Source organism: Carcharodon carcharias, chromosome 13 (assembly GCF_017639515.1).
Source record: "Carcharodon carcharias isolate sCarCar2 chromosome 13, sCarCar2.pri, whole genome shotgun sequence".
Taxonomy (NCBI): domain Eukaryota; kingdom Metazoa; phylum Chordata; class Chondrichthyes; order Lamniformes; family Lamnidae; genus Carcharodon; species Carcharodon carcharias.
In genome coordinates this window covers 41,774,772-41,802,612 of record NC_054479.1, presented here as the reverse complement: position 1 = coordinate 41,802,612, position 27,841 = coordinate 41,774,772, and the positions used below count along the sequence as shown (strand labels likewise).

Here is a 27,841-nt window from a genome sequence, read left to right as displayed (position 1 = left end):
TGCCTGGGATCACTCAAGCAAAGAAGAAGTCCTCACATCAGTGAGAAACTTGATATTTTTACTAAAGTGACAGAAACAAAATGTTCAATGTACAATTTTCTTCTATAAATGGGATCTGGCTGTGGAATTCACTTTCAGGGTTTGTGGTTATAGCAAAATCAATGCCAACATTCAAGGTTAGGTTTGGTAGATGGATAAAGGTTGAATGTGAGAGTAAATATGAATTAAAGATAGTTGCTCAAAAGGAAACAGTGATAAGGATTTGTTGTGCTGAATGACCCTTTTCCCTGCTGTTGTTAATTAATTGTAGAAATTTGAATGATGCATTCTTTTTTCGGGGCGGTTATAATAAATGATGAGCTTCTAATTCAAATTGCCTATATACTTGTAGCTCTAATTAGGATTAAATACAAATGGAGAATTTTACATTAGTTTAGCAGGGAGAGTCACTAGCACTGTTGAAACATTATGTCCACTATGAATCTTCAGTACATAGGCTGTTCAGTTAGACATCTAGAATCTGGGGTATAACTGAACCTGGTGCATTTTCCTTTTGTGATAAACTAAATCCTGCAAAAAAAACCCCAAACAAGATCCTACAGAAAGCAAGAAGTACCAATATTTCTGTGGTCTGTAACTGCGTATGGACTGCAGTTTATGCGGTCAGATGTTTAGGTACTAAAGAAATAGACACAATTAAAATATTTACATGCTAACAAGTGCTAACTTTTCTAAAATTGTTGTGCTGCACAATATTGTTGATTTCATTTTTATTGCCCTGTTCCTTTAATGTGGTGATAGTTCAAAATCTTTTAGTTCACCAAGCTTTTCCCAATGAGTTTGGTAAAGCAGCATAAGTAGAACTGAACAATGGGATTATTGTGCTTTGAACTCACAACTATTAGAAATTGAGTTGAGAATGCTCTGATTTACTTCACTACCAATCACTACAGCTGGTAGGCAGAGGAATTTATCACCTGATTCATTCCTGGACTATATTCAAACTCAGCTCTCAGTGGAAACAGGCTAATGACCCATTGTGCCATCCAGCAACTGGTGCACCCCATTCTGCAAAACAGCATGGAATAAATCTTTATATAGTTTGAAATATGGATATGCTGATGAGGTGAGATGAAGTTAAGTGAAAGAAGGCTCATGTGGAGCATAAACATGGGCATTGGCCATTTGGGTAAAATGGTCACTTTCTGTGCTGTAAGCACTCATGAAAAATAAAGATGTTGTTATAATATTAGCTTTATCCTACCGTTTATATCCGATTTTAATGGAACTTTGAACTCGTGTCTCATGTACCTATCACACTACTAGCTATTATAAGAATCCATTTAAATGAACATATACTCGTGGTGAGACAGTTGGCTCTAGTGGCGAGAGTGTGATGCAGAATGATGCCAACAGCGTGGGTTCAATCCCTCTAGTGGCTGTGGTAGTTCATGGATGCCTGCCTCCTCACCTTGCCCCATCCCTGTAGAATGCTGTCCTTCGAGCTATATATAACGAACTGTATGTGTGTGTCTCTCTCTAATAGAGAGGGATGCCTATGGTTCTTTGTGGGCCATTTCTAATTACTTTTTATTCAGCCAGCTATGGAAGTAGGATTTTTACACGTTGTGTGCTGGATTGTTCCACTTGACAGTTAAAAGCTGGGGGTGTAGATGTGGGGTGGGAGGGAGAGGCGGAGTTTAAAACCGAGCCTTGACAAATAAGAAACAGAAACAAAACTTGACTGCCTCACAAATGGCAGCAGCATGTTTGTGCTGATCTCCAATCATGCACTGCTTTCTCTGCCTCATTGGATACCTATGCGCCGGTTGTATTTCTCCCCACCCATCGACTAACACCTGACATTTCCAAAAGGTGCGTTTTATTTTCTTTAGGATGTATTTATCTGGGTTAAGTTCCCGGAAGAGGATCGGGCCGATCGAAAAGTTAATTTAATACGCAATTAAATAAAGTTTACTTGCCATGAGCAACTTTTGATACACTAATTGAGTCGGCCACATTTGAACCCTTTTTATTGGGCTTGGAATGCACGCGCAGCACGTGCACTGAGAATTTTGTTTCGATTTTTTTGTGAAAGCAAGGGCAGTAAATAGAAAGAAAACGAATGTGACACGTCCTCGATGGAGCCTTTGCTGCTGTGCTGGCCAAGCTGTTCCCTTCCCCTTATTGTAAGTTTACGAATGAGCTTCCCAAGTTCCAACGGTGGCAAATCTAACAAGTCCGGAATAAACAAGTTCCTCGCCTTTTGGCGGCCGGGATCCTGTAACTGACTTTGTAACTGCAGAAATTCTATGTAAACTATTGCTAATTACGGTGCGCGCAGATATACTTCGAATATGGTATGCTCATGATCTGAAGTCAATTCAGAATATGCCACTGTCCTTCGAAAGAAGCCAATCTCTCGTTACCTGTGCACAAAAGCAGCCCAGGGGTGTTAAACAGCGTGAAGTTAAAAGAAACACATGCAAGATTTGGCGCTTTCCAGGTGTGTGTGTTGTGTGTGAGAGTATTGGGGAGGAGGGTGTGGTGGGGGGTGGGTGGGATAGAGAACGTGGTGGGACCATTGACTTGATTTAAAATACCTGCACAAAACTGTTCTTTTCATTTATAAGGTAACCGGCCTTTTTACTCAGTTGGTTCGAGTGAGAAGTGAGTTGGGCTATGGGTCATTCGACGAGGAGGGCTTTGTTGGACCAGCGCGCTTGTTGACCTAGAGATATGATTCTGGCTTCAGGTTTTTGGGTAGTAGCGGAATGGGCCGCAAGCGCTAGACTCCGGATCTAATGGGCGAGCTACTACTCCCCACTCGCCCATACCAACTAAGCTAAGGAAGATAACGTTATTAATATGTAAAGAATCGGCCATACGTTTTTTTGTTTATGCCGTAGCAGTTTTTCCAAACAACTTTGGCCTAACGGGGAAAAGAACCGTCTGTTTCCGTAAAATGAACCAAAAATCTCACCCAGGGACTTTAGCATGGGATTAGCAATAAAGCAGTGGACACCGCACTACAAAGGGATGTTGCTCAACGTGCTTTCTGAAATGGGGCTCTGTATTCAATCTTCTGGACTAATGGGCTTACCAAAATAAAAATGTGTTTTTCGATCATATCTAAATCGCCCATAAATAATAGAACCCGAAATAAGGGGGGATTCATACAACCGGTAAAAAATATAACCGAAGACATTTTACCAATTTAAACTATTGACTAGCAACGTTAAAACCAAATTGTCCCGAGCTCCTAATGTGTACAAATAGGTTATGGGAACAATCGTGTCTGATATGTGTTTGAAATCATCGTTGAATTATTTCGGGGGGTTTAATTATGAAATCATTTCAGCTGATAACTAGGATGTGTATGCTTTTATAAGCAAGTATTTGGACAACTGTTGGACTGAGACTGGGCCGATATGAATAATCTGCACAGAATAACACAAGAGATATTGCCAAATATTGTGTTAAAATGTGTACGAAGTGTCTCTTTTATTGCTGTACAGTTTGGTATTGTGTCGTTTGCCCAATTTCCCAAATGTTTACTCAAACTTCCCATATGATTCAACGTGTTTGATGGATAATAATTGTGGGTTCGAAGAGAAATCAGGTAGTGAAAGTAATCTCTAGCAAACATCCAGGTAAGAGAACAATTTGGATCAACGAGGGAGACAGTACATCCGAAGCAAATTTAATATTCAAGACATGGGCATTCATGGGCATTCATCCTATGTTGACCTGATATCATTGGAATATTTATTTAAGTAGCCCCTTTCACGTCCTCAGGATGTCCCAGCATTCCTTTACAGCCAGTGAAGTACTTTCGAAATGTAGTTACTGCAGCCGGTTTGCACACAGCAAAGTCCCACAAACAGAAAAACGTAGTCTCAGTTGGACTATCACATGTCCTCGCAGCTGTGGGGCCTTGAGATGTTGAATAGATGCCCTCCCATTTGTAAATGTCATAACATTATTGAATTGCCAAACTTGTCGAATTGCCATTTGTAGAAGGAAAGGGGAGGAAGGGAATATGATAGACGCAAGCTCAAAATACCATTATATTAATGGTTGATTTGATATTGCTGCAATGTTGGTGACGAATAGTATGTCCATTTACAGTGGATAAAAAGGATTGGCAGTTTTTTTTAATAAAATGCATTCCTTCAAAGTTTAAGAGAACGAAACCGCAGCGGGCAGTTTGAATAGCATAGATGCAATGTAAAAACCCTCTGTAATACACTTTTGCAAGAAAACCAATGTTAAGATATATGATTCAAGCAACAGCCAAAACCGTTGATCTCGAAGCAGAAAAAACCTCATTGTTTCAATTCACTTTCGATTATAAATCAGTTTGTTAGTAGCAGCATAAATCAGCTCCACTTTCAATACCTACCCTAAAAAAATGAGTTGATTAAAAGATGCGATCATTTTCCCCAAATACGCACTTACTTATAAATGAGAATTGGTATTTCCAACCTGTGCACAGTGTTGACTTTAACTTTAGTGCCTTTAACTTTCCATCCTTTAGTTATAGTTTAAGAGATGTGTATTCTTAACATGTACATCTATCGTAACATTTCTCGGTACTTACAAAATACAACAGGCCGTTAAGTATCTATTATAAAGACTCGCTATTTCGAATAGAAATGGGTGGTGATTGTTCTTGTTTATTACGCATTGGCCTCATCAACTTCAAAAGGCAAATACACAAGTCGGTAAACGGTCACAAACTTGTCAAAGCTTTATACACCGTGAAGATACAACGTGTTTCGGTCAAAGCCTCCACCTGATTGAACATGGTTCTCACCAAATTTGTAGTTTTTCATGAAGATTGAAAGTGAAGAATAATTAAACGAAACAGATTATGGTGAAATGAATTTAAAAGGGAAGTAGGCAAGTTTCACAGTAACCCTTTAATTGTATGTTAGCCACTTTCCGTTTCTAGCCATGTTAGAGACAGGTATGTGCGCTTGCGTCAGTCTTCATGGACGCGAAGAATACACTGAAAATGAACCAGGTCAGAAAAGAAACTGCAAATGTACAAACCCACAATGCACACAGTTCTATCCGAGAACCTTGATAGAAATTTGGGGAGTGTGCTCCTCTCTCCTTTGCAAAATTGGTGTGTATTCTGCGAATGCTTTAGATTGCCCGTATTTTCTGATAATTAGTGTTGCATGCACATTCTATTAACAAAATATTTAAACCATTTATATCACAAGCTAAATCCCTAATTTCTTATGTTTATGCGAATCGTTGCTACGTTGCTTTGTTTGACCATTAAGCTTACATGTTCACCGTTATGCAAAACGAAAAATAAACTTTTCCTGATTGGGTAAGGGCACATATTGAAAACATACCTCTCAACACGTTGGCATAGTCACCAATTGCAGCTGGATGTCATAAATGTACGTTGCGTTTGATCAAATTAGCACTAAACTAAAATAATGCTACGTTATGAGGTTTCAAGGTTATATTAACTCATAGAAAACAGACCATCGAAGATTCCCCACAGAATATGTTAATACATTTGAGGCCTCTTTTGAGCTTAGATCTGAAAGTGTGTGATATATTTGTCTTCTTCAAGAACAGATTAGCATTCCCGGAGAGAACTCGCATCTTTTCACCGATATAATCACTTGGTCATTTTAAACCACAGACTTACAGCTGCATGGTTATTAGAACGACTCCTGACTTTAGCGACTGGCCAGAGTTAAGATACTTTACTGAACAGAATGAGAAAAATATATGTTTGCTTCACTGTCTTAACTCGGCGGTGAAGAATTGTAGCAACATAGCCTTTACGTAAAATGGAGCTAAAAGTCATGATTAATAACACACCACTTGGCGCCAACAACAGGCCGCGTTAAAGATACATGCCTTTAATCCTCTACTGAGAGAGAACAGAGATCGCAAAGACTAAGCGACATGTTCTTTCGGCTGATGTCTCCAACAGTTTTGCAGTACTTTTCATCTTTGCAGCATTTCCTGTTAACTCGTAAACTTTTGATTGATAGGGAACTGATTAACCTGCCTGGGGTTACACATGTATACTTGCTGTACAAGTGATCTATAAAACCAAAGTAAGATTTTAGCAGGATGCTTCTTCGGATGCATTAGCTGTTTTCTTTCCACGAATACGTTCCAAAACAAAAAAAATCTAGCAGTACATTTACAGAAATTCAAATGTACCGGTTGTTGGTCAGAATTTGAGGGACTAAGCCTGAGATTTTTTTCTAATTTGAAAAGTTCGAAGTGAATAAACTTCAAGGCTTGATTGTGCGGTCGACAATATTAAACAGGGGTTTCTTTTTCATTGGTTCCACGATGTTCTCCATGCAAATCGTTTATAACTGGATACGCCCTCATCTATGTCTAAATGTTCCTTATGTGTTTCTCTGTTAAGTGGTTAACTGTGCAATTATTAATTTTCTTTAAATGTTCCCAGTCTGGCAATGTAATCCACTGGAAGCGGGTCGATGTAAGCGCAACTCTGATGTATAGGTGTTACAGTTGAACAATTGCCTTCAAATAAATTTGAAATTATGTCAACATATTTTCCAATTGTTTGCCCCTAATACTGTGCTGAGAATTGTGAGAAATGATGCAGGAATTCACTTAAACTTTGAACGTAAGTGCATCGCTTGGCAAGTTCCCAGTTCAATTTGCTGCAACAATTACATTTTCCTTTAACTTGTTATTCGCTGCATGTTATGCATTATCTTTTATTTATTTGGAGTGCTACAGCTCCAATACTTACGAACAGCGATTGAAGTGTTCACTTTAACGCAGATTCATTTAAATTTGTCATGAGCAACTTTGAGGCCGATGAATGATTTAATGCAACATCAATATTTTTATTTGCTTTGTAATGCCCACCATAGCATTTGCTTAAACTTTGTTACAAATGTCTACATTTGCCGTGAGGTAACTTCTATTGTGGCTTACCTATATAATATCTACATTTAGACATTTAATAAAGCCCCAAAGTATGGACGGTACTAAAGTTTACTGAGAACTCGGCATAATAAGTAAATAACATTTGGATGCATAAGACAAGTTGAATTCCGAAAGTCACAGTAAAACTCTTAATCGCAGTCAAAATTAAAATATAATTGAAACTGGTTTTACATGATTGGACATTTCACATTATCGTTAGTGATATACTAAGGTGCATTATAGACTTGGTAAGACGGCATAAAATGAACTGTTTATGATAAAAAGTTAATTTCAGATTCACAGAGTTTCAGATTTGCATATGTATGTACACACTAATCTCTTCAAGTGATAGCGTGTTTAAAAGATACAATAGTGTTCAGTTCGGTGTGTGTATGTAGGAATTCTAAATAGTAATGGAGTGATTCAATAGAATGCCGAATCTCTAACGACCGCTCGTTTATGAGAGAATGGTAAAATAGAAATTGCTTCATTTACAGTTACCCGTTTCAAGTATTTACACTTTATTTAGAAATATATATATATATATTTCTATATATATATGCTTTAACGATTGGTAGGTTCTGCATGCAAAATAAAATGAAACTAAATGCAATACGATACTCGCTGAATTCAGTTCTTTCTTACTGGTGCTGTTGTGAATTGGAATGCTTGGATTCCTGTATAAGTTATGAAACTTCTGAAATCCAGAAAGATTACCATTCTTTATTCCGCTGCTATTAAAATCATGTCAAATGTGCTTTTAAGACCTTAATTCCATCTCACATTGACCTGCTATAACCCGTATTACAGTGGCAAGTGTTGTGAGAGACATTAATGCAAAAGTGCAATTGGTAGTTTTGCATTATTCATCATGTGGTGCTCTTAAAGAATAAAACTACCTGAATATATAATAATACAATAGTATATTGAGTTGATTGTACTTCATGGAACCCGTATTAAATTTGTATGGGCCGGTATATGATATGACATTCAAATTTATCCTATTTTGTCCTTGGCTTTCGGAACATTATTTCTATAACAAATGTTGTGCTAGAGCAAAGTTTTTCTAATCAAACCATTTTATGAGAGAAGAAAATCCAAGACAAAAGTACCGGGGAACAAACAGGATTATTCACCAATGGTTACTTATGCACTCCCATTTCCACATGAGCGTTCTCTTTCTGTAAAACAAATACAGAGACACGACTAGCTGTGCAACTAAAAGTGAGCCTGTGCACGGATTGGATTGAATTGGGTGTCTGCGCCTTGTTGTACCTAATAATCAGATCGGCTTCCCATGGCGCTGTTTGCAGTCAAAACAACTTGGTAGTAAGGTATGACTCCGCCTGTTTCTGAAAAATTATTAGCATAAGGTGGATAAATAGCTGCGGTCACACGCTATTTTCCACCTTTAGAATTTTAAAGTTTATCTGACGCATCTACGTGTTTAAACGGACATTGTGAAGCAAATAATAATTTAGCCACATGACATTATTCGCATATGCAATTATCATTATGTCATTTGAGCAATAAAATGCATTATTTTACCACAGAAATGCATAGGGTCCTTTTATCATTCTTATTTGACATTATCTTTGCGTATATATCTTTCTCGCCCTCTCCAAACAACTGTGACTTTTACATTCCATTAACTACTTGCAGTGCGATACTAAAAATAAGTTATTTCAAAAAGCTATCACTACTACGGAGTTTACGGTAACCAGAAGTAACTATAAATGTTTTACTGCACATAAACAACTGCACGTTATAAATAGCCACTAAGAAGCATTACACACCAGTTCGGCTTCACTTACCGCAGGTACTTGCCAATCGCGACTGCCAATATCATTTCCTAAACATAAAATTTTTAGGCCACTGATGCTCTTTACAATCCAAACCCCTTTTCACTCAATGTAATCTTAACATTTCTTTTAACATTGGCATTATACATTTATTATTAATAAATGTGCCAGGCGCACGACGTCACTTGAAAAATTCTTAGCATTTTTAACAACTCGGCTCTAGAAGAACCTGGCGATTTAAATTTAGTTTCTGTTGGCCGTGTTAGAGGATTAGCTTGTTTTTAATCACTAGGAATAATTGGTTCCTAGCTTTTTATCGTTTGATACTGGTGAACCCACAGGTTATCAATTACTATGTATAGCAAGTACTTGTCACCGAAGTGTCTGTACAAGATTTCAACTAATAACACAAATTTAGCAAGCGGGCGCCGCGTTAAATTCAAAATATGCATTTTGTCACTTTAACCGTGATTCTAACCTCTAATTATTGCAATTCTTAAGACAAGACGGCAAATACAAACACTCAGGGATTTTAAAGCTTGCCCTAAAATACAATGGTTGAACATCACTGGTTTTATAAGAATTTCATTCCCATTGGCAGGAATAATCTTGATTCAGATGAACCCCTCCCCACTACTCTGGTTGCAGTTAACCCAACACAAAAAGCCGAGTTGCGTGGTGGTGACGTTGGCGAGTTCTATAGGTGAATGGCTGATGATACCGCGGATATTCTCGCGGCATTCTTTATCTATTGGCCTGCGACGAGGGATAAACACCAATATTACATTCGTTCAAGACGTTGAACCCGTCTCAATTCGAGAGTTTCTTGGCGTTGTCGGTGCAACTGGACCGTGGAATTCTCGATGTTGAATCAGACTTTTTTTAGAGAAAAAGAAACAGAAAACAAGCCTGAGCCCAACTGGAAGGAAGCCTATTGCTTTATTTCACAGAGTACAGGAATCTTACACGTTGTCGGTAGGTAAAAGATATGAGTTACAAAATTACTTGATGCATTTTAGAAATCGGTTTAATGTATTTTAATCATGGGCGTTTCCATTTAGAATGTTCAGATTTGCTATCACGGCTTTAAGACGCATATACTGGAATGATATTTCGTTTTATTTGTTTTTAAAAAATATGATATCCAGTTAGAGATGTTGGAATCCGATGTCATATATATATATCCTTTACCAAATATCCCAGCAATAATTTTGTACCCCAACCAGCCTAAACAATATTTGGTGCATGGGTGGAATTCCTGCCTTCGGCTAAAACGCTATTTTTTGTTGCCTTAATATGAAACATACTAACGAGGTAAATGCTTGGGCAGGATAAGTCAGTTTAAATAGTACTTTTAAAGCATTAGGAAGGATAATAGAAATTGCTATTCGCCACGTTACGTGTATTTTATTCATGCCAGGTTTACCTGGACAGTACCCAAGGCAGCTTAAAGTAATTTCGAGAGTTTTCTCCTGTTTATATTCAAATATGTGGCCAGTTCTGTATCTTAGTATTTGCAGGAATATTCTGCACTTTTACCTATAGTCAGGTGCTCTGCGCCTCACAGCAATGGCAAAATGTGTAATGTATACAACAGTGGCCCTGCCCGAAAGCTGTTGTGTGTCCTTGGCTTTTGATCTGATGTCCCACCGATGAAAGTTTAGACCTAAGTATATTTGTCCGTACATTTTACATGGAGATGTTCAACTGCATTAGCAGAAATTTATTAATATGTCGTTCATTCCAAAAGCCGCTAAGGACCACATCTGACATTTAAGTGTAAACCATATTTGATAGTGCATCAAAAATTATCACCCATCGTGGAAAGGGTGGTGCGGGACCCGTTTCCTTATCAAAAATGCAGTTTCTAATCTGGTTCTTTTCAGAGTGCAGAATGAGACAGCACGCCGTTTAGCGAGACTGACCGATTCAACAACACGCTAATCGTTAAAAAAAGATGAACGCGGAAACAATCCTGCAAGCTGAAATGGTGTTGCTTGTTTTAACCAAAGTATTATGTAGATGTATTTAAATCGGAGTGGCCCGGACAGTCATTTATAGAATGCACTAACATCGAGCGTAACCACCTCGGATTCCAGTTGCAAAAAAACAAACTGCTCCTACAATTCTTGCCCTCTTCTGACAGGCACAAAACAAACCGCAGAAGTACCCAGTACTGTATCTCAACGCTTGCTTCCTCGGGCAGGCTTGTTACTTTCTTGATTTCTGTTTCTCCATCTGGATAACGTCATGGTGAGCTGCGAAGTTATCTACAGCCTAAAAGGGGGAATGGGATTTGCATTTCACTGTGCTCAGTGAAGTTTTATTCAGAGTGATCTTTTGGTCCAGTCTGTGCTGAAAGGTCTCTTTTTTTTTTGAGGGGTCGGGGACAGTTGGGGAGGGGGCGGGGGGCGGGTGGTTGGCGGGGGGTGTGGGGGCGTTGCCTTTTGCTTAAAAGAATGGACCAAGATGGATGATGGGGTGCTGTTGAGTTTCACAGTGTCTTTGTGCTGTGCTTGAGCTGCCAGGATGCTGGGGGGTCTGGGACGAGTCGCTCTGTGAGGAGCAGCGCTGGTTGGACAGACGCTCAGCACTTTGAGAGCACGAAAGGCTCCCCACCACGTCACTCCAGTCAGCGCGCTCCTCTGGATGTGCACGCATTTCCTATATTACACACACACAGCACCCACCAAATCCACCTTATGGGGGAACTCCTTCCCCACCAGCACTCTGAACGGCAAGTTTTTTTTTACTGAAGCTAGATGCCCCAAACAGTGCGATAAGGCCTTATCTTTCTTTTCTCAGGATCCCTCTTGCGCGTCTTGCAACCTGGAAGTGTTTGGAGAAGTGCAGTACCTCTGGAGATCTATGGATTGTTCAGCCTGGGATGTGTTCTGTGCCTAACCAGGGAAAACAAAGATTGAGAAGGGCTGTATAAATACCCTTTCATCGTGGAGAGATCGGAAGGTATATTACTATCCCTTCTTCGGGTTGACCTTCATTCTTTGCGTTTTGCTTTTTGCTTGTACGTGTGGTGTTCAAATATGCGATGCGTGCGAGACAGAGGTCGTTACTTGTTTCAGTATTCATCAGCGAATAACGGGGCCTACGTGGAAAATGAAACAAAAGGGAGCATTTCGCGTTGTTGCAAATGACAGTCGGCGAGTCTTCCCGAAATGTAAAGAGCTGGTCATCTATTGACTGGTATCGAGAAAGCCTTGCGTGTACAAAATAATATAACCAGAACGCTAATGACGGACAGTGTCCAGTGGGCAATGTGTACTCACACACACACACACACACACACACTCACAGTGTCGCGGCCTATCTGCAGACAGCTATCGTTTAACACTGAACGTCCAGTGATTTTACACTCAACTTCAGTGTTAATCATGCAGGTCAAATTCTTAGAGTTTAGCACGACATTGATCTATTTCGAGTAAACCGTTAGTCAGTATTGAACATTTCTAATTTCTATCATTTTTTAAACGCTAGATTAATATCGTCAGAAATACTTTCCTTTCTTCTTCCACCCAACCGAGAAACTTTGCAAACAATTCATTTCCTGCATTCAGTGACTGCTTCTTCTAGAGCGCAAGCTAAAGCATAAACTGGTGACACGTTTCCATTGGATATTGGACAATTTACAATATCTTCCGAAACAAGTATCAAGGTTTTTAACTTGACAACACTGCAAAACTGTAAAGCAGTGTCACCCTCACAGAGGAGTGCTGGTTGCCGTCATGCTCATACACATTGCTTTAAAGGCCTTTTAAGTTACATAGAGTAAAGGGAAATTTACTAAAAAGGAACAACTTTTTTTTTAAAAATACGTAAAGCCTATAAATATCCATTGCTTTCTTTTTCAAACATGTGATGCATTATTTGCATTATTAACACGTTACCCTCGGTATGATTACGTTTTGCAAGCTAATGCTGTCGATCACAGATACACACGCAGTGTTTCATGATTGGTGTGAATTATTTATAACAATGCTTAAAACGCATGGCTAATTAAGTGCACAGCCTGAAAACCCATGAGCATTATAGTCTCCTACATTTAAAGCAAAACACTAATGTAAAATTCAAACTACGGGTCATTTACAAGTTGGCATCGAAGCAATATTTAAAATATTATTGTTACGTAAAAGATGCTACATTCAATGTGTTTCGGATACTATATTTTTATATAAACAGTTTTTCATTAAACTAATAGCCGTATGAGCCGAGGAAATATAATTTTAATGTACATAAATAGCATTAATTGTCCCATATCTAGGGTAAATCTGGCCCACATAATTTCGTATTATAATCCTCCTCATCACTGATCCTTTGCATGTTATCAACAGAGGCCTAGTTTAAGTGGAGTTGATCTGGAAGCATTCAATGTTATTGTTTGCTTAAATTAATTTTGTTTATAAATATTTTGCAATAAACTCGAAAACAATTTAGCGATAACATACGAAATTATATTGCATGTGTTTTCTGTTTGTGCTACAAAGCCGTTATTATTTTTATACTTTAGGGCAGTGAATAATTAATGAACATAGCAAGAAGTGCAGAGAAATGAATATATCAGTTGGACTCCCAAATGAAAGTAGCTGACAATGCTTGACTAATGCAACACTTGACTCATAATTGTACACCATAGCAGGAATAAAATAGCGCGATAAAGACGTTCATCGAAGATATCGTTGTAGTCAGAACAGTTTTTTCTGGGGGGGGGCTTTAAAATTTGACAACGTTTTGCCTTTCAGATCTTAAAACTCTGCCTTTTTTTGGATAAGTGTAGTGTCGAGTATTTTGTTCAGGAGGTCACACACTTTTTGAAAACTACACGTATTAGTAATACGGTCACGTGCTCAGCCGTTCCCTAACTCGGACTGTACCGTGAATGAATGCACTAGAGCCAAGGAAACAATAGTCATTGTAATAATACGGTTGCAACCTCGGGCTAATGTCGAAAGCTACCGACACTTTAACAAGGCAATAAAACCAGTGGAAGAAGTTGGTATACCACACAATCACGGCTCTATAAAGTCGAGGAAATGTAATTGCTGCTTATACTCCAATCAAACGGTTGTTCAAAAGCTGCCTGGAATCTTATCTTTATTACTCTTTCCAGAAGTCCAGACGAATTTCGTGAATACCTCATTTATCTTTTGGAGTCAGCTAAGATTGACATTATCTTTTCCCCCTCAATTTTCCATAACTTAATATAAAAGGCCTGCAGTCTGTAATACCTAGTTTAGTACCTCTGGTTAGAAAATAGTTCTTGTTGAGGGCGTTTCATCCCCCCACCCCCACCCCCTCCCTCTTTTTTCTCTTGGCGTCTTCTAAGCATTTCTTCTTTGTATATTTGTCAGGAGGGAGCTCTGCAGTGTGATGCTCGCTATACGTTGATTTACCTGACAGTGCTTGGGTTTCGGTGCCTCTTTTACAAGAACTGTGTGGCGAAACATGGCGGAGACTGAGGAAGGCTTCGGGCTGCCAGCAACAACACACAGCGAGTCCGAGCCCAAGGAGCATTCATCTGAAAGTAAGCAGGACAGCCAGCTCGGAGCCGCCAGCAAACCTCCCTCCCCACAACAAGCCACATATACTCAACAGGTTGGTCTTAGACACCCTTACACTGACAAAACCATGAACAGCACAGCGTAGTGAGTGCAGGCTATTGCTTAACACGAGTAACAATTAGGTGTCGTATGTAAATGCCCAGAAATGTATTTCTGACACCTCTATTGCTGCTGGTGTACGCACGGCCTGATTGGTTAATCTCGTTACTTGTTACAGACTTTCGGGCTATTACTTACAATGCCTCTGGTCAGCAACCAGACATAAGTATGGTTAGAAAGCATTGCATGAGCACATGGGATTGCATTTATTTGGCTGTGAAGTGTTAAGTTTGAGAACATTCATATATTAATACCATCTCCACTTGTCATAGGGCATGGAAGGAATCAAGGTTTATTTGCATGAACGAGAGTTATGGTTAAAATTTCACGAAGTCGGGACTGAGATGATCATTACTAAAGCAGGAAGGTAAGGACCTATTGATATATTTAAATACAGTGATGCAGTAATAACCGCTATTGTTTACAATTATTGGAATCGTCCTCACAGCACGACCATGATCCAAAATGGATTTGTAAATATCATTTTGACTACCTAAATTTCGTAGTGATAGAACTCCTTACGCCTATTCAAAGTCCGTTTGGTCCCAAAGGGGAATCTTTAAGTGTTTCTTAAGGGTGGAATATAATAGATAATAACGGCAATGCTCAACATTAGACAGATTCGGATCAATCAATTTTTAATATGAAATATTTAAAGTGACTGGAGAGAGCAGAACCTGCCAGGCATGAAGTAACAGTCAAGTATTTTATGAGATGTAAATAACAGCTTTCAATAATTGCCCCGAAAACCGCAAATTTTGACCTAGCAATGACTGTCCTTAGGCTGTTTGTGGAAACTATAATACAAAGGGTTATCATAAAATATTGCAAGAACACGTATTTTAATAAACATATAGAATCGAAATAATGAAATGTTATTTACATGAAATTGTCTGCCCATGGCTATTATTTATTTGCATCTAGTTCTATATAATGATTAGAAATGGCAAATTTCCTAATTTATTTCGAGTTTATATTATTTAAGAACATATACACGGTAATATTCCAAATAACTCTCAAAGTTGCAGGTTGAGAGAAGTGCAGGCCATTCGAACAGACGGCGCTGTGAGATTCCCTACTTTAATACTGTTGTTATGACATTTATTTTTTGCAAGCAGACAACATGTTCCCTCGTGGGCTTTCATTTTCATCCTACTTACGCTGAACGAGTGATAAATATTTATAAAGATCTACATATATTCAAGCTGTTCTCTGATAATTCGGCAAGACAACAACTCCAGCTATTAATTTAAAAGCTCTTTAGTTCACTTCTAGTGAGACTCCTTACCGACTAAAATCACATCCAGTTTATTTTCCAAAAGTATTTTGTAAACACGTCTAGCACTTCAAATCAACATTCTAGGTACAAGGAGGTGAAACATTAGGCTTTGTATGCATGTTACAAATTAGGCCATGATCGAAGCCATGTTTGTGTGTGTTACTTGGTGCATTAACGTCGCCTGTTTAACCGCGGCTTTTATAACCCGTGTTTACTGTGCACATGAATTACAGATCGTGTTATGCCTTCTTGACATTGAACAATTGTTTATTTTATCAAATTGGCTTCTTAATGTTACCGAGTCTATTCCAAATAAAACAATTTGTCAGTAAATACTTAAGGACAGCGGAACAGATTTTCTTTGCCACGCACATCTTTAAAGTGTGACTTACTGTGTAAATGTTCTTAAATAATATAAACACGAAGTAAATAAGGAAATTTGTCACAGCTAACCATTATATCGAACTAAATACAAACAAATAATAGCGGTTGGCAGATCATTTCATGTAAATAATATATTTTATTATTTCGAACCTATATGTTAATATTTTCCAGCGTGAACGTTTTGTACACTTTATTATTCATGTACAAAAATGGTTTAGTCTCTCTCTTTTCAGGCGCATGTTTCCTAGTTACAAAGTGAAGGTGACCGGGTTAAATCCGAAGACAAAGTACATCCTCCTCATGGACATTGTGCCAGCGGACGATCACCGTTATAAGTTCGCTGATAATAAATGGTAAGTGCTGTGCGTTATTTGCATCTGATTCATTACTTTTGGTTCAAGCAATGCAGAATAAATGGTGGTTGGCCTGAATAGGTTTAGGTTATCACGGTATCAGAGTTAATCAATCGAGGAGATGCGAATATTGAGTTGTTTCAAAGCGTTACTCGGTGGAATATGGAGCGTATAACATTCCCCCCACCCCCCCCCTCCTGGATAGGATGTAAGAAGACTCTTGTGTTGATAAGTGACTGGCCTCTCCTAAACGGCACGTGTTGATTGTATTCAATACTGACTATATTGTATAAAGTTTGTTAATTCTTTCAAAGAGATATGAGAACAGAAGTTTTACAATACGCCAAGTTTTTTTTCGCAGTTAAATATCTGGAATTATCCACTTACTAGCGTCCATTGTGTAATATAAATTTGGAGTTTGGTTTCAACGTATATGGCACCTGTTTTGTTAATGGTAATACTATTTATATAACATATTCTGTGGGCCAAGTCTAAACCCGTTGTCTGGACTGATGGCAAATTGTTAGAGTTTCACTTCCGAGTAATCTGAACATTTTCCATGCTTTATTTTCCCAAGGTCTGTGACTGGGAAAGCAGAGCCTGCAATGCCAGGCAGGTTGTACGTTCACCCAGATTCACCTGCCACCGGGGCCCATTGGATGAGACAGTTAGTCTCCTTCCAAAAACTCAAACTTACCAATAACCACCTCGATCCCTTCGGGCACGTAAGTGCGTAGTTACTTGTATTTTAAATTCTCTTTCTTTCCATTAATTGTCAAAGAACTCCAGTTGTCTTCAAAACGTACAACGTTTTAATCGAGCAGTCTTGAGAAAAGTTAATACTAAGTATTGTCGAAACTTGCTGGCCCTTAAAACTAAATACATCTAAATCGGCTGATATTGCAGTGACTCATTTAACTGGCGCGATGGTCTACTAAGGGTTAATCAGAAAGTTGTGTGGTGAACTGCTCTACATGTTGGTAGAACATTTAATGTAAGGCGAATATTTGCTCATGTTGTGATACTTATTCGGAAGGGACATTCATAAAGCGATGTGAGCTGCGTAAGAGGGTCAGCGAGTGTTTTTTTAGCGACGCATACAAGGGATTTGCAAACATCATTGGAGATTTGAATCTTTCTCTCCACCTGAAATTGATTGCATATTGCCTCATTGTGATGCTGTGTATTATGGGATGTGGAGGTCTGCCATGACATAAACAATAAGAGCATTATGGGAGAAGGCCTTTGCTAAGCCAGGCTTAGGAATTCTGTAACATGCACTGTATATATGTCGCTGCGTTATAAAGATCCAGTCATTCTATTGTATTTTGAGTTCTGGGACCCGATTTAAATCTTCTGATAGCATTCCCGCAACTTTGTGATTTTCCGTTGTAAAATGCCCTCAATCCCCCCATTTGACTCAATAAAATACTCTGAAAGACCACATCGTAAACTGGCCCAGCAATGGCAGCGGGATCTGTCTAATCTGCGAGGTTTGCCTAGAGCTGAGAATACAGGTTAAAACATAGAAGCAGTGCACGATAGGAAACATGCTCGCTTTTGAGCGTTCGGCTTAGGTTTCCTATGGTTTGCTTACCAGAATAAGGGAGCTGTGCTGGGCAGACGTTAAGCACTTCGTTAGGTTACGGTAGCCTTGGAAACTGCCTTGCGATGGATGGGGAAGGCCAGCGAAGGCAGCCTTCCCCGCTGTGAAAAGGCGGCGAATGCAAAAATCTCTCTAAACAAACGGGAGAGGCAACAATGAGAAATACATTTAACAAATTGCTAGATGAAACCAGTACTGGTAGCCTCTCAATTAAGCGGGATGTAATGAAATTAAAAATCATTAGATCGTTCACCACCGATGTCTACGGCTTACGGGGCTGTCAAAGCAATTTAACTAAGCTTGAGGGATGAGAGGGACTCCGAGTAGAGATGACTTGCAGGGTCTGCGATGGCGGGACAAGCAGCGTCTTTCTGTCGCCAGATTCTCTCCCAACCTTCCCCCACCCCACACCAACAATCTTTACGATCTTGGAATAATTGGAGAGAGAAGTCTTCAGAGAGCCACTTTGATATCACCACAGACTGGCAACTAACGAAGAGCATCCAGACACAAGCTTCCCGTTCGAGCAAATTCCCCAGAATCAAGTTGCTAAAAATGCTACCGCGGACGTGAGGCAGTTTTGATGCTGGGTGGGATGACGAAGTGACTGCATTTGTTTTTATTTTGTAGATTATCCTAAACTCGATGCACAAATACCAGCCCAGGTTGCATATTGTAAAGGCTGACGAAAATAACGGCTTCGGCTCCAAAAACACCGCATTCTGTACCCACGCTTTCTCTGAAACCGCCTTTATCGCGGTGACGTCGTACCAGAACCACAAGGTGAGCGTTGACCCAGCAAGCTCGAACCTTAGCAGAAACCATTCGCCCAGCCACACCTCTGTAGTTTGCAATGCCTGTTTTAACGCACTGTTTAAGAATAAATGTAACATCTAGGATCATGTCGGACCATCGGAAACTTGAGCTACACTCCTGCCAGGTTGCACTATGTAAGCAGCCTGCAGGTTTCCCTTGTTTCTGTGTCACGCTGTAAACAGGGGAATGTATAGTTTTAGAACTGTTCATGAACTGTTAGTTTGATGCGCGATCACCTACCTATTCGAAGATTTAAAGATCGCGTCTATATGTTGTTCATGGAGCAGTATCAAGCAATACAGTTCGCAAGCATCTGGAAACAATTGATAGATTAACACTGGGATAGAGAGACTGAGAAAAAAAGGCTCAGACTAATAATTAACTCGCTCAAACCGTTCTTTGCTCTTTACGGATGCTAATGGACCCACAGCATATGGCGATTATTTTCAACTTTCATTTCATACACCCAATCTTTGCGTTAAATTTCAATACCCATACACTTCCGTCTCTTAAGTTTATTGGGATGGGGGCGCTTTAAGGGGAGACTTTAATAATTCGCCACATATATAAAGTCTAGTCTAATTTTTAATTTCCGCTTCTATTGAAAGAACGCCAGTTGTGGAATTAGTTGAAGGTTAAAGTTTCATAGATCAGCAATCACTTTTGGTGATGTGTCATTTAACCATTGGAGGGGCCCGAACCGTTGATCTGAGAGCTGCGTTCAATTGCAGTTACCGACCCGTTTAAACGATTGATGGTTGAAGACGGGAATGCGGTGAACATTTACTCCCGGTGATAGGTTTGGAGTCGGAATCCATTTAACTTTACAGCCAAAATAAAGCAGAATTTTAACCTGCAGCCCGTGAAACGTGAAACGGAATTAACATGTATCATTTTAATAAAAACGCATAGATTGTGGGATCATGTGGTCCCACCAAGCCCAAGATTCCGCGGAATCAGACTTGGGCTATTTTGACTGAAAGATCAGTTTTTCTGGGATGGGAAGTATCCCAAGGAGTCGGTACATTTTATTTTGAATGGAGGTTTTTGAAAATACTTAACTTTATATAAGTGGCATTTTGGAGGTGGAAGATTGTACTTCTTAACTAGGTACAAAAGTTTCATTGCAAGTTTACGATTCCAGTGTTTGTTTTTTTCAAAGCGTACAGGCTCCCAGTGATCTGGAAACTCCAGCATGCTGCAAAATGTTAGTATAATTGTGGAGGAGAATTAACTGATTTAGACATCATTAATGAAGACATTTAACTGAAGCAGTATAATAATGCAGCCGCCTGTAACCCAAATCACCTTTAACTCTTTAGGACCCATTGTTTGAAAGCTCAGTTTTCTGGTAAATGCGTCAACCCGAAGCCACCTAAACTTCGACTGTAGTCTGGCACTCTCCTCCCAAATATTGAGTAAACAGTAGGACGATTCCATCAGATACGCACACTAGAATGGTTTCGCAAAGCTCACATAACATTTTAAATTCTTCTGCTTATTACTTTTGTAATAAGGCCTAATTAAAGAAGAGTATATAAAGATATATAAAATCAAGTTGTGGGTTCATTCGTGTTTCTTTAATACATTGAAATTTGACCCGTATTTAAAATTAAAATGGTCAGATTGGTAGACTGCGTGTTTTTGGTGAGCATTGAAAAAGTGAATAAGTGCACCAGATATTAATTGAAAATAGCAAGAAAGACAACTCATAAATATTCCATGTAATATCGTGTTATTAGATACACAGCGTGTCTTTTTCTAATATACAACTTCCTAAAACAAAAATAGTGCACATGTTATTTGAGGATCGAAATCCAAATTCGCTCTCACCCAATAAGATTGGAATGCAAATTATTTTATACAATGTAAGTTGGCTTTTTTGGGGGATCACGTTGCATATAATAATATCATCCGCACGAATTTCCTTCAATTGATCAGGGTATCTTTCTATCCTGATATACCGAGTCCTCGCCGTATATCACTCAATATTTCTGTACATGGACAGACGGGCTTATTTCACATCCGCGACCGACTCATTCAGTTTAAGCAGAAGGCCCTGAAATTTGGTGATACCATGAGGGGTATTGTTGGCAACGCGGCTGCACATGTTGAACCGGTTAATTGGACCTGCACGGTACATATTAGCTAACGTTCGATGCAGTTGAAAACGAATTTTCAAATAATTGACTTTCCAGAAACCACCACATTATTTGCACATGGCGTAAGCATCAAATAAGGAACGTTTTGATGTCGGAACACGCGTTTCTTCAGAAGAAAGAGGTGTCCAATCCATACACTCCACGTGTTTGAGTTGCCTGAATTACTGGCTTTACTTTTGCCTCGCTGTTTATCAAATTAAACGCTACCGGCGAGAATAATACATATAATCGTTTGGGTCTTATTCATTTGTCAGAGATATGTTAATTTTAAAGACTATTAAACGCCAGGTTCTATATGTTCACTTGGGAACGATTAATTCGTTTGGTTGCTGTCCCGGGCGGCAATTATACTTTTCTCAGAACTGTATCTGGAGTCTGCCCCAATCACCTGGCAGGTCCTGCCAACTCAACCCACTTCCAACCAATTCAAGCGATTCCGCTTTGAACACGTCTGCTTGGCGAGCATGTGAGAAGTATTTTTAATATCTGTGGATGTATATCCCCAGGAAGTCTCCTAGACAGCTTGGACACTTTATAACGCCTCTTTAAGCCAGACTGAGAATTGTACTGCACCAAGGTCGAACTCCAATGCTTTGAGACTTCCCACTGGAGGTATGGTTTCTTTGCCTGCAGGAGCCAGACCCGATTCCCGACCACCTCCTCATCAAAGCAAGCCCCGAGCCATATCCTACACACACAAACATAGTTAGAAGATTCACATTCCATCCCTGTCTTACAGCCCGACGGGCTCAATGTATATTGTCCACAATTTTACTACTGACTGCATTGAGGCCTGTATGAAGCAGTTCTCTGCAATCCTACTCCGGTTTGGCGTTTTAATATTAGGAAAGTATGGAGGAGAGGTATCCACTTTCTCACAAAGCGTCCAAAAAGCGAAACAATGAGGTAGACAGTTTTAAAATACATTCCTCAAGTTGCACCATAGTTAGGTTTCATAAGGGGAAACAGGTGATGTTTAAACGGAGTGCGCTTGACAGTATTTTATTTTAATGTGACATCAAAGATTTAAAGCTGATTTAATTTCTAATTTAGATTACTCAGCTCAAGATCGAGAATAACCCCTTTGCAAAGGGGTTTCGAGGGAGCGATGACATGGAGCTGCACAGGATGTCCCGAATGCAGAGGTAAGACACACAAACATTAATGACATATGAGAGCAGGAACCGATAATATTTTGTCAGGGTTGAGATATAAATTAATTCGCATCAATCTAGCTGTTTCAATCTCAACCAAACCCCATCACCTTTTAGTAAAATAATCGCCACGCTTGTTCCATTTAGTGCTCTCGGGATTGTTGTTATGTGTGCATGCACAAATGCTGACTCAGTCAGAGGCCGGACTAAGTTCATTGTCATGTTGCCTCCTGTAAATATGATTAAATGGGTGATACCTTTGTAAAGAATGAAAAAGGTTTGCGTTTATCTAGCGCCTTTCATGAGCTCAGGATGCTCCGAAACAGCCAATGAAACCTATTTACTGCTCTCATGTGGCGATTCAAATAAGGTGTCTTTTCCTGTAAACTGCGGGCCGACTTCAGCTGCTTTCTGTTGCGTAGGGAACGAACAGTTACGACTCTTTCCAGTTAAATTGTATCAATATCCTGTTTCTGTACATAAATTTGTAGATTATGAGACTGTTACACGAAATTGCTATTGCAGACATATCAAATGCGGTCAATCTTGGCTTTCTGTCTACGTTATGCAGCCCAGACTTTCTATGCACATTCCCGATCCAAGTATCCTTGATCGGAAGATAGGACGGTCCGACGTCATTGGTTGGGAGTCGGTGCCCAAATATGGTCCTGATGCAAACATTCCTGCCCAGGTGCAATTCGTTGCATTGGTCGAAAACAACAAGACCTTTACCTGGGCCAATAAGAATCATAGAGTCCAGGAGGAGGCCAATCGGTCCATCGTGCAAGAACCAGCTCCTTGAACGAACTCCCCAGTTGGTTCCGCGACAACGCCCCCCCCCCCCCCCCCACACTTTCCCCATAGCCCCTGCAAATTAGAATTATGGGTAGAACACGGGCACAAGAACAGGCAGAATTACTTCCACATTTTAAATGGTTCAATTGTGATTTTCAGAGAATGGAAACATCCTTAAATAGCATGCGCAACTTAAATCTTTAACTACTGAACTATAAAACAAAGCGTTGCGCTGTGTACCCGATGGAAGCAACAATCGTTGTGTTGCGCCTTTTTTTACCCCCTTGAATTTCAAGGTATTTGTATTTTGTAATATGGTTACAGTAAAGAATACCCTGTGGTTCCCAGGAGCACAGTCAGACAACGCGTGGGGTCCACTGCGAGTCAGTTCAGTGGAGAGGTGCGAGTGCTGCCAGTGTCCAACAACCTGAGCTCCCAGTATCAGTGCGAGAATGGGGTTTCCAGTTCGACTCAGGAGCTTTTGCCTCCCAACCCATACTCACTGTGCCAGGAGCAAAGCCCGCTGTACCACTGCACCAAGAGGAAAGGTGAGACAGATCTCAGCCTTTGCTTCAAAGCTTCTGTGGCTTGGACGCTTTTCAATGTGAATGTCATGTCATTATCAGGTACACATTTTATATAATGAAAAGATGCATTTTCAGTACACAATAGAATCAGAAATGAGCTACTTTCCACCTCTAGTAATCATGACAAGTGCAGCACTCTGCTGTCTCCTATTATAGAGGAAACAACCGATTTAAAGAATAAACTGACAAGTTGTCATCCGCCTCAAGAATTCCCACAGAGAGATTTAAACGTCTCTTCTGTGGGTGGCTTCTCTAAATAACCAGTTATCTGCTCCACTCGAGTGTCAAAAAATAAACAACTCTGGGGGCTCCAGTGGCAAGTTGGAATGCTGTGACGTGAACAGAGCATGTCATCTTCCAAATCCGAGCTCCACCTCACACAGGCTGGGCTTGTCAACATCTTGTTTTACCTCAAAGTGCATTTTAGTAATACTCCATTGCCAGGAAGCTGAAAGCAAGAGATAGCTTTTGTGATGATTAGCTGGTGCAAATACATCTTTAGGAAAATGTTGCTCAGGACCCAGAACTCTTGACTAACAAAGATACTTGCCTACATAACAAGGTAGGTGAAACAAATGGAGCTACATAATGCTAAAACATTTTTATGTTTGGTGAAAGTGTTAGTAATTCACTGCTGATGGAATATCAGTGTGTTTCTGTGTGTTGGGGGTGGTGGGTGGGGCAGTGGAGACATGAGCTCAGACTTGCTCCATGAAAAAAAACAAACACTTGCCTTTATATAGCACCTTTCAGAACCTCTGGATGCAACCAATGAAGTGCATTTAACACACAGTCACTGCTATAATGTAGGAAATGGAGCAAACAATTAGCACACAGCAAGATCTACAGACAGCATATGTAGTTCCAGACCCACAGCAATGTGGTTGACTCTTAAAAAATGAGGGATGGGCAATAAATGCTCGCCTAGCCAATGACGCCCATATTCCATAAACAATTTTTAAAAAATACCAGATAATTAATGTTTTCATGATTTTAGTTGAAGGATAAGTATTGTTGAGGGCACTGGGGAGAACTGCACTACTTTTCTTTGATTAATGCCATGGTATCCATTACATCCACCTGAAGGGCAGATGGGGCCTTGGTCTTATTGAAAAGGTGGCACCTCTGACAGTGCAGCACTCCCTCAGCTTCGGTGAAGACTTTATGCTCAGATTTCTGGAGTGGGGCTTGAAAGCAGAATCTTCTAGCTCAGAAGTGACCAGCGACAATTAGGTCACTAAGTCCCATGTGACCTTGAGATGCACGCACACAACATTACTGGTTAACTTTTTCTAAGGACGCTGACAACAAATTTATTGACTAACAAAAACAATCTTTCTACTAACTAAGTAATGTCTATGCTGTTTTATACAATGATTGTTCATTAATTGAAATTTTATTTTTCTCTGATTTATTTATGAAAGCAGTGGAAGAAGATTGCAACTCAACAGAACATCCATACAAGAAGTCATATCTAGAAAGCTCTCCTCCAGAGGATGATCCATTCTACAGGTCCTCAAGTTACACCCAACAGCAAAGTCTTACTCCCTCCTATAGGACTGACTCAGCACAAAGGCAAGCATGCATGTATGCTGGCTCAACAACAGACACGGACCCTAGTTCCAGCCTCGATGACATTAATTGTAACACTTGGGCCACCGTTCCCTCATACAACAGCTGCACAGTGACTACAATGCAACCCATGGACAGACTGCCCTACCAACATTTCTCAGCACATTTCACATCAGGCCCATTAATGCCTCGCATTTCTGGAGTTACCAACCATACGTCTCCACAGATAGGAGACACCCACAACATGTTTCAGCATCAGAGCTCAGTTTCTCACCAGCCCATAGTCCGGCCGTGCGCCCCTCAAGCTGGGATCCAGTCTGCAAGCAATCTTCAACCTGCTGACTACTTGTATCCACATGGCATGTCAAGAACCCTCTCACCACATCAATACCACTCAGTACATGGAGTGGGCATAGTGCCCGAGTGGACTGAAAACAGTTAATTCAAAGAACTCTCCATTGATCTGACATACATGAATGTTTGCATTTGTTGAAGTTGGACATTGTTTCAAGCAATATTTAAAAACACCAAAACTAACTGTACTTTTCAAGTAACAAATCTTTATAAAAGATATATATATATTTGAAATATTCTTTCCTCTCCTCCACACAGAAGCACACACACACATGCACATGAACACTATTTATTTGAATGATATTGAAACTAGTTATTCACAAAAAACAAGAGTGAAGGGTTCCATCTGGTGGATGTTTCTCTGCACTGTATAGTTAATATTTTGGAGTTGTTTCAAAAAACTGCATGATAGTTGTTGTACAAACAGAAGAATCATCAGCAATATGTATGAAATTTCCCCATCCCTTTAAATTTTGTTGTTGCTATAAACTTATGTGGTATTGGTGAAGAGGCATGGTCCAGAGTAATTAGCACTGAAGGATTTCTTCATGCTGACACCTGCATGCCCACACATATCACCGAAAGGAGGAAATATTTACCTCCATCTCTTTGGGTAGTTATCATTACATTTCTTTTATAACTATTTCAAAGTGTTACCAGTAGGGCCTATATAAACTAAGTCAAGCAAAATGCTTATGAGGCCTACTGATTTGCAAATTACATTTTTTATTTAATAATTATAACTTTTTACTACACTTACAGCTTTAATATTTCCAAATTAAGTACGAATCGAAACAAACCTGAAGCGATATCATATACATAGCAGTGATGGTGGAGGGAAGGGTATCAATTCCTCCTACATTGTTAAAGGAACAGTTAGCAATACTGTGTGACTAAAAGCATAAGTAGGAATATCACATGACTAACACCTAATTAAATTCATTTTTATACAAGGTAATGTCAAGAACACAAACAGGAATGAAACTTATCTAAAAGAGAACTTTGAATTTCAGTACTCTTGAAAAAGTTCCACTATTTATCTTACCCCAGGTAAAGTGTGACAACAGCTAAGAACAGAAATAAATCCCAGAATACAATAAGATATTCATTGTAGTCCATCAAACCCAAATGATACCGAGGACACACTAATGCTTCAGTGTGCAGGCAAATGCTTTGTGCTTCAGAAACAATTTAGATTGGTGTTACTTGCTTTGTTCATAGAAAAGATTGGGGAACGTGGGACAAAGTGCTCCATGATATCTGCTAGGCCTATTTCCAGATATATAAAGCAATGAGACAACTCAACACAGGTACATGCAAAAATTAATGGATGTAAATAATGGAGAGCCCACAGACATTCTTTGTTTCACATACAGTAAATGTTTTATACAGATAGCCAATTACAGCTATGTATGTATTATATTTTGTTCATGTGACTCTTAGCATCAAAGTTTAGTCTCCACTTTTGAGCAATACTGGTGTTTACATCATAAGGCAAAGGATAATATTTTAAATTATGTATCAAGCAATAACTAACTGTTTATTCAACATGAACAAAGTGCTGAAATTGCTTGTATTAATTATTAGTGTTTTTTTTTGGTCAATAGTATTTATTGTTGGACAACCTAAAAGTGCTTGTTTTTGGAGTATTAAGAATGATTTATTGTTAGAGAAAAGTTGTTATTGAAATGTGGTTGAAAGTTCTTTGGTGTATAAAAGAGAGGAATCAATTATGCTTCATTGTAAATAAAACAAGTGTATATACTGAAATGAGATAACTTCAAATACTATATTTGAGTGACTTACCTTTTCTCTGGCATCTTGTTCTAAATCTCTATCCATACAAATAGGGGTTTGTGAAGAATGGGTTAACTAAGTCAAATACTCATACCTGTAAAATATTGTAAAGATCAAGGCTCATGATCTCAAACATGTATAGAAAATATAGTGAAATCATTTTCATTACATTAAATGCAGTTAACATGCAAATGCGAATATCTGCCTTTGTGTTTGTGGGTTCAGGTTGAATCACATGCTATAGTAATTATAGTTGTGACTTTTAAAGATGAAAGGAAACTGATTACATTTTTTGAAAATACCTTTATATTTAAAGTCCTCAATATTTTTTGTTATAAGCAACTGTCGTCACTAAAACTCTATGTCATAATGTTCTAAAGCCACTTCAAAATTGAATACTATAGGCCCAGAAATGATCTTGTATCAATGGCTTCATTGTGTGCTATTGGCCTGTGTGGCGATTTGTGTGAAGGATAGTTATATAGATATTTTTTAGGCTGTAAGCAGTTTTGAACTGTATTTTGCCAAGAAAAATACAACCATGGGAAATATCA

General features: G+C 39.2%; 1 protein-coding gene across 6 annotated transcripts in view; it reads left to right on the top strand.

Moving 5' to 3' along the window:
- LOC121286241 (T-box transcription factor TBX5-like) overlaps positions 1–27,479 on the top strand; it is a 67,872-nt gene extending 40,393 nt beyond the window's left edge. Inside the window, exons 1-10 of one of the 6 annotated variants that reach the window (XM_041203269.1) lie at positions 9,460–9,728; positions 11,559–11,720; positions 14,120–14,363; positions 14,701–14,795; positions 16,325–16,444; positions 17,022–17,169; positions 18,681–18,833; positions 22,082–22,173; positions 23,326–23,525; positions 24,989–27,479. In XM_041203269.1, the coding sequence (XP_041059203.1) occupies positions 14,214–14,363; positions 14,701–14,795; positions 16,325–16,444; positions 17,022–17,169; positions 18,681–18,833; positions 22,082–22,173; positions 23,326–23,525; positions 24,989–25,578 (1,548 nt within the window). In that variant the 5' untranslated portion in view covers positions 9,460–9,728; positions 11,559–11,720; positions 14,120–14,213 and the 3' untranslated portion in view covers positions 25,579–27,479. Of the gene's footprint in view, positions 1–9,454; positions 9,729–11,558; positions 11,721–14,119; positions 14,364–14,700; positions 14,796–16,324; positions 16,445–17,021; positions 17,170–18,680; positions 18,834–22,081; positions 22,174–23,301; positions 23,526–24,988 lie in introns of those variants that run through there. The other 5 variants (XM_041203266.1, XM_041203268.1, XM_041203267.1 and 2 more) reach the window with 5 other exon arrangements.
- Positions 27,480–27,841: the final 362 nt, after the last annotated feature.